Source organism: Otolemur garnettii, unplaced genomic scaffold (assembly GCF_000181295.1).
Source record: "Otolemur garnettii isolate 467f Iridium unplaced genomic scaffold, OtoGar3 scaffold00060, whole genome shotgun sequence".
In the NCBI taxonomy this organism is placed as follows: domain Eukaryota; kingdom Metazoa; phylum Chordata; class Mammalia; order Primates; family Galagidae; genus Otolemur; species Otolemur garnettii.
This window is the reverse complement of record NW_003852455.1, coordinates 9,350,190-9,357,982: the sequence shown is the minus strand read 5'-3', so window position 1 is coordinate 9,357,982 and position 7,793 is coordinate 9,350,190. Positions and strand designations below refer to the sequence as shown.

The 7,793-nt window shown below is 44.4% G+C and overlaps 1 protein-coding gene across 1 annotated transcript; it reads left to right on the top strand.

The window, feature by feature from the left end:
• The first annotated feature begins 3,211 nt into the window (after nucleotides 1-3,211).
• RTP4 (receptor transporter protein 4) lies at nucleotides 3,212-6,536 on the top strand. Its single transcript, XM_012806911.2, has 2 exons — nucleotides 3,212-3,384; nucleotides 5,749-6,536. The coding sequence occupies exons 1-2, from the start codon at nucleotides 3,230-3,232 to the stop codon at nucleotides 6,338-6,340; spliced, it is 747 nt and encodes a 248-aa protein (XP_012662365.1). The 5' UTR covers nucleotides 3,212-3,229; the 3' UTR covers nucleotides 6,341-6,536.
• Nucleotides 6,537-7,793: the final 1,257 nt, after the last annotated feature.

The following is a 7,793-nucleotide window of genomic DNA, read 5'->3' as shown; positions in this document are numbered from 1 at the left end:
GCATTAGAAGCTCCATGCACCTCTGCCATGCCCTGCCCTATGCACCTCTTCATCTCTGTCTTTTGTTATAATCTTCATCACAAAGAGGTAAACGTAAGTGTTAGGGTGTGAGGAGTGCAGAGCCAGTGCATGCAGGTTTGAGAGAAAGACTAGATATAGAAAAGTATAAAATTTATTATATCTTCTTAGAAAGAGAGAGGGAGTGAGAGAGTGAAAGGGGGAAAGAGAGGGAGAAAAGAAAGCAGGTGGACGATGGTGTGGCAGCCCAAGGAAAGAGAAGGGATAAGCCAGCATCAGAGGCCAAGTGGCCAGACGGCTTTGAAAGGGGCTGTAAACTGGCCCAGCACGAGCTGAGGAACTGCTGCATAGGCACCTTTCTTTCTTCTTAGCAGCAGGTAGACAACCAGCTGGGCCTGTGTCAAAGTCCAAGAGCTGGCTCCTCTGCCCTTCTCTGGAGATGGAATTAATGTAGGAGATGTAACAACTGTCCTTGGGATATGGCTGGAGTCTGAAGCTTCTCCCCAGGCTCTCTATAAAAGCAGATTTTCAACAATACTTTCAAATGAGAAATACCTCTGTGGTTTATCTTACAAGGGTACAAGTGAATCTTTCAAAAAGTAGAATATAAACATCTTAACACAATAACTAAAAAAAATGACATGAAGGCTATGTTAATCAGTTTGATGAAAATATTTCAAATTGTATATGAAAACACCACACTGTGCCCCATGATTGCATTAATGTACACAGCTATCATTTGATAAAAAAAAAAAAGAGAGAGAAATATTTACATCTCTTTCTTGTCTGTTCAGCTCTTTTTAGAAGTTGTGCAAGACAGAACTCCTGCAGAGTAAGGACTCTAACTGTTAATAGGAAATTTTAGGGTTAGGTATTTTCCTGTTACGTTTGCAATTTTTGCAAGGCCACCCCTTTCAGTAAGGATTGTTTCCCTGAGTTTTGTAAGCTGGGCTAGCCAATAAATTAAACCCAAGGAAGGGTCCATGGAAAGTCCAATTTATAGCCAGTTGGTTAGATGTCGTGACCACATATGTGATCACATGAGACACAGATTGACAGTACTTGCTGCAAGAGGTGAGGAGAATGTCTTGTTCTCAGTAATTCCTCAGATGAGTAATGATATTGGTGGCTGTTGTAGTAAGTATGATGTTTAATCCTCGATAGTTAGAAGCACAGGTAAAACAAGCTAGGGCTTGCGACTGATATTAGTGGGGGGATGGACAGTTTGGGGAACCAAGGCTTCAGCCCTTGGCAACTGATGCCATTTTGAGGTAGATGGTGTCAGAACTGAATTGACTGAGAGGATACTCAACTGGTGTCTACATAGTATTGATTGCTTACATATTGATCAGAAAAAACTCTACTCATTTGGTTATAGAAGCTGTCTGTATTTATTATTGTTGCATGAGAGAATAGAGCAAACATAATGAGTTTGCTTTTTCAACTCACAGTACCATCTCCCTCCCTTGATCCCTCTTGCCATGGACAGGCTGACATGGAGCAGTCGTGTATGTCAAAGACAGCACACGAAAGAGAGGCAAAGAGAATTGTGGGATACAATGGACCCATCAAGTCTACATTTTTGGAAAAAATGGAGCATTTGAGCAGTCAAGGGTCAGAGGACTCTCTGAAGGCTTATTCTGAAGATACAGAATTAAAAAGCTGACCTGGAATCCTAAATGCAGCAGGAAGTATGAGAGAAAGGGTCTACACACAGGTGAGCAGTGCGCAGAGCTGGGCCCACTAATTTGCTGTGTGACCTTGGCCAGGAGACCTCATTCCTCTGAGTCTTAGTTTTCTTATGTATGAAAATTGGAAGGAAAGGAGAGAATGTTGATTCCCAAGTCCTTTCCAGCTCTAAATATCCTATGGATCCAATTCCAAGTTCCCAGAATGTCCCACCTATAGATATAGGTGCCCTAAATTTTTCCCACCTATAGACATAGGTGCCCTAAATTTTTGAGGCTATGAGAGCAGGGAGAGTTTATATAGAACAGAATATCCTGGAAAGGATGAAAAGAGGCAGAGTGTTTCAGGTGCCCAAACAGGGCCTCTTTAGGCCCAAAAAGATTTAACTAGTCACGTTGTAGACACAGAAGTTTTTGTGGGGCTTCCAAAGACTTGAGTGTTCTGCTTGCCCTATCTCCCTTATGTGAATTTAAATCCCAGGGAGACTAAGCTTACTTTCTAGAATCCCAGACTCTCTGACTTAGAAGTGTCTTTAAAGGTCATCGAGTCCCAATCCTTCATCCCAAGACAGAAATCTCTCTGTCCTACCACTGAAAGACAGCTCCCACACCTGAGTGTATATTGACCTTCCAGATGAGTTTCACAGGGAATGGCAGAGTTAAATAATCTCCTCCTGAAGCTGGTCTCCTGCCCCAGGACCCAGAAAATCTTGTTAGATGAAACTACTAGTTCAGTATTACAAGATGGTTCCAGTATGCTAGCCTGGACCCAGAAATACCATTCTTAGCTTCTTCTCAAGTAGTCAGGGGAGTAAACATTGCAGGTTTTGAATCCACACAGACCCAAATTCATGAGGCTCAGCTGGGTGGCTTTGGGCAAGGCACCTCATCTCTGTGCAGTTCCCTGCAAAATACCAGGAACAATCCTCCTTAAGGAACTGCAGCAAGGACTGGCAGGTGCATGAAATGTGCGTTGAACACCTCCCCCCATCATCATGGTTTGTGTACCTGTAGGGGTAGGAACTGCTTCCTAGACACAGGATACTCTTTTATCCCCATGCTAAATATAGTTAGTGCTTTGCCTATTATAAAAATGAGAGGAAAAGGGGCGGCACCTGTGGCTCAAGGAGTAGGGTCCCAGCCCCATATACTGGGGGTGGTGGGTTCAAGCCCGGCCCTGGACAAAACTGCAAAAAAAAAAAAAAAAAAAAAAAGAAAGAAAGAAAGAGAGGAAAAGAACATAAAAGCTAATTTATATGTCACCCCAGAATCTAGACCAGAACTCTGTACTCAGACATTTTTCTTACCAAGGCCTGTTAATTAACAAAATTTTGCTGCTCTCTGTGTTCAGAACAAAGACTCATTCTGTGCGCCCCAACAGTCTAACAGGAAGGCTGAAAAACAGCTCCTGTCCGAACACTGAAACTGAAACTGAACTGAACAGAGAAAACTGAAACTGAAACCCTTTGTATCTTGCTGGGCATTCGATAGGAGGAACACTGACTCAGCCTCAGAGGAAGAGAATGGTTTTGGATATCAGGACATGGGAGCAGACATTTCAAAATCTGATCCAGGAGGTAAAACCCTGGGCCAAATGGACCCTGAGTCTGGATGGGAACCTTCAGCTGGACTGTGTGGCCCTGGGGTGGAAGCAGTACCAGCAAAGAGCCTTTGGCTGGTGAGTGTGGGTTTCCCGGATGTGAACCTTGGGCAGAGGCTCAGCTTAGCATTATGTATCATATATGGTGATGTAGGTACCTGTATATCTACATGTATCATCCTTCTGAGAGCCTGTTAAAAAGAATTAGAGTCAGCCCGCTCCCCATCCTCTTGTGCTCACAGTGCTCTTTACGATCTAATGAAAAGGCACAGCTCCAGGCCTCCCTTTTGTTTACCTACAGGAACGCTCTTCTTTTACTCGATTTCCCTCCCTGAATATTTCTGGAAAACAATGAAGCCCTCCTCCATGTTCTAGAAGTCTGCCCTTCTATTCCTTTGCCACCCCATTTGTCCCAAACTACCTCCAGAGTCAGTTTCCTATCAGTCCTGACCGGCTTCTCCAGGCTGTAGCAGCTCTCCACACCCTGGCCCCCCAGTACAAGCCTGGGACTGGGTCCTTCCTTTAATGCCATAAGAACTGGCTAAGATCAAGCAGTGACTTTGAACATGATTTTACAGAAGGCCTGGGGACACTAGGAGAGAAAGATGCTGCAAAAACTAAATTGAAAACCTGGTTCCTGAATTAGGAACTAGTTCCCAGTTGGCCCCTCCTTTGTTGGTCCTCCCCCTCTTTAACCCCCAGCAAGCTGCCAGGTGGCAGGAGCCAACTTCCTTGCCCAAGTTAGAGGGTGGGAGCTGCTGACCCACCATTCGAGTCTCCCAACACTCAGGACCCTCAGTCTGCTTTTCATCTAACCAGCGGTTCTCAAGCTGTGGATTGCGACCTCTTTGTAACAATGAAAATACACGCGGCATTAGGAAGGTGAACTTATTACCCTGCTGGCCTGTCTACCCCTATCCGCCTCAGGCATGCTCTGCTCCCTAATAGCCGATCATTTATGGACTATCAGCCAGGGCAAGCCTGGCCAGATGTCGGGCCCTTGCTCATGGTGTTCAGCCTGTTTGGCAGATCCTCTCCTCATTTTCTCCCCACTTATCCTAGAAGGACCACTCAAGTGCCATCTCCTCTTAAAAGCATTCCCTGCTCCTCCCAGGCAGAGTAAATGTTCTTTCTTCTATGTTCTCACAAGATAATAGGATAACAGAATGAGCTTTACATACATACACATATATATATATAATGTGCATTAATTATATTTTATATAATACACATTTTATATTATATATAAAATATATGTATTATATAATATTATATTCATATATATAATGCGTATTTAAATATAAATACATGTTACATATTTTTAAATAACACATTTATAAATAATATAGTATATTTATGCATTACATATTATGTAAATTATAGTATATATTTTAGCTGCAGAATCCATTGCTTCAGTGGACCCTTGTAAGGCTCTGTGGAACAGTTTTCAAGCCACTTGCCAGAGCAGATCACTGCTCTGTGAGCCAGTGAGCTGTGTGTTTCTCTCCAAATTAACCAGAGCTGTTTGAGTGCTTCGTGATTTTTTAAAATCATTTTTGCCCTCCCCCAACCAGGAAGGTGTTTCTCTTGTTCAGATAAATAAATCCAATAGTCATTTTGAGATAGGAAAAGCAACCTACCAACATACGTTTGGAAAATATCAGTCAGCTTTTGAAAAGCATTTCGTGTCTTCCGAAGTGTGTCCACAAGCCTTGTCTCATTGGATGCTGACAAAAACTCCTTGAATACTATTTTCACAGAAGGAAAGTGCTTTAACCAAGATCCCCCTGATGTAAACCATGAACTTGGATCTTCGACCCTAGTACTGGGGCTGCAGGTCCTAGTCTGTTTCTTGAGGTGCGGGACTAGCCGTTAGAGGAAATGAGGTGTGTAGGCAGATAAGGCTGATTACAGATAGCCTGAGATTGGAGACCTGCCTCTGCCACTCACCCTTGTGTCCTCTGGAATGACGCAGTTTCCTTATCTGGATAATGGGTTCAGCAATACCTATCTCATAGGAACGCTTTAAAGGTGAACTGGCATAACATGTAAAGCCCCAGTTGCAGGGCCTGCCCCAAGACAAGTGCCTGCCTCTGTGACTATAAGAAGGAACACATTTCCTCCTTATAGTCACAGGCAGCAGAAATATTTTATATATTCATATATTTCAGGCAGCAGAAATATTTTCCCTTCTGAGGCATCTGGAGATGCTTTACTAGCAAAGAGGTCAAGTTGGGGACCACCTTTGGTGGAAGCTCAGAGGATCACAGGAAAGTTTTGTTTGAAACACCATCTCCCTTATTCCCATTTGTCGATGACCAGGACATTCAAAATTACACAAACTTTTCTGAATTGAAAGGGATCTTAGAGAGGAGGCAGGACCGTTCCCCCTTAGATTAACAACAGCTGGGGACACAATGGGCATCTTCCCTCTGACTGCAGGTTCCAGTGCTCCTTATGCCGGCGACACTGGGCGTCCGCCCAAGTGCACATTCTGTGCCACCTGCACTGGGAACGCTGGACGGACCAGGGCCAGGTGGTTATGCGACTCTTCGGCCAGAGGTGCCAGAAGTGTTCCTGGTCCCAATATGAGATGCCTGAGTTCTCCACAGAGAGCACTATGATGATTCTGAACAAGCTGGTGCAGCATATTCTGAAGAGATACTATGGAGAAGGTGCCATGCAGTTTGCAAAGATGTCGGTGATCCCAGAGGTGTCTTTGGAAGGGTCCCATGATGCAGCCAACTGTGAGGCGTGTGCTCTGGGCATTTGTGCACGAGGCTTGCATGGCTTTATATCAGAGCCATCTGTGTGCCCACCCTCCTACTTGGACACTGAGAGTTCCTTACCTCAAATTGGTGACATGTACATCCCCAACCAATCCATGAACCAGTCAGCTCAAGCAAAGAAGGCTAAGGGGACTGTGTATAAGGGGTCAGTGCCCAGGCGTGACCAGAAACCATTGATTGTCTTGGGCTGTACTTTGCTGCTTATCTTTTCTTTAATAGTTACATACTTTAAACGAAAACAATAATAAACATAGGCTTTCCTTCTTCTCTTTTCCAGTCTTAAGTCCACGGTAATCATTTTAATATGACAGACAATTTACTTCGAGACCAAGCAGGGTCAAGTTTGTAGAATAAGCACTAGTTTCCTAGATACCCTCTGAAAATTGTTTGAAACATGACAAAGCACATAATGGACCAAATAATAAATATCTCTGAAATCTCTGGAAGGCCTTCATTTCTTCATGTACTCACTCATTTGTATTGATAACTGTAGAGAACATACCAGTATCTTGATGAGAACTGAGGATCATGAACACCATCAGAAGGTGTGGTAGGCTCCCCAAAATGTGCGTGTCCTGATCCCTAGTAGCTGTGAGTAGGTTGCTTTACATGGCAGAAGGCACCTTTGCAGATGGGATTAATTTAAGGAGCTTGAGATAAGTAGACGTGCATTATCCAGGTAGATAATAACAAGGGTCTCTATAAGCGAGGTAATAGGCTCAAAGTCAGAAAAGGAGATTTGACCGGGGAACTGGAGGTTGGAGTGATGTGCTTGGAAGTTGGTGGGAGAGACCCCAGCCCAGGAGAGTAGGCAGACCCCAGAATCTCCTCTGGAGTCGACAGAAGGAGCCTGCTTTGCCAGCACAAGACTTTGGCTCAGTGATCTTGGACTTCTGACACCCAGAATTGTTAGAGAGAAAATTTGTCTTGTTTTAAGGCCCTAAGTTTGTTGTAATTTGTTACACCAGCAACAGGAGAGTAATATAGTTATCAGCCTCACAGCAGGGTCGGGCGGTTATGTTTCGATATGCTTCAGGAAGAAGCTGACAGGAAGAAAAGAGCATTTTATACACGAGAAATATCGACTCATCCTGGCCCCTCTTGCTCTGCCTTCTCTCCTCCTAAACACACTGCAATGTCCCCATTCCCAAGACGTTCCCTTTGATTTGGGGATCGCTAGAGCTACCACATTCTCTCACTGCTTTCAGCATCGGAGTGGTAAGCACCTGCGCACTGGCCACCACTGAGATCCCCGTGAGCTGCATCCCTCACCCCCACCTCCACCTGCCGGCGTCTGCCAGGCGTTCCTGCGCACCTGTCATGCCGCCTTCCCTGCGTTGCCATGTTTAGTACCACGCTCAGCAGCTCTCTGCTTTGATCCCTCCCAGCTGCCCAGTTTATCCAATAGGCAACAAGCCCTTGAGGATATGGGTAATTTGAGTAGAATCACATTTAAATATACTATGTATTTCTAGGAAAGAGTAGAGTACAGAGTAGTAATAGTAAAGAGGCTGGCTTGCAAAAAGATAGTGGTAAACGTAGAAAAGGGATGATATAGACAATAAACATGAAAGGCCAGACCCCCAAGGATTAAAAATACCTCCTTTTATGTTTGGCCATCTCCTTCCATTTTCCATCAGGCCACGCCCACGAGCGCTCTGTCCTTATACACAGCCCTACACCAGCTACCATGCTGAA

What these genes read in the sequence shown, in the direction of transcription:
- RTP4 (XM_012806911.2), top strand. Translation starts at nt 3,230, where the DNA reads ATGGTTTTGGATATCAGGACATGGGAGCAGACATTTCAAAATCTGATC. An exon ending in CAGCAAAGAGCCTTTGGCTG is followed by an intron (nt 3,385 to 5,748) that starts GTGAGTGTGGGT and finishes CTCTGACTGCAG; the next exon opens with GTTCCAGTGCTCCTTATGCC.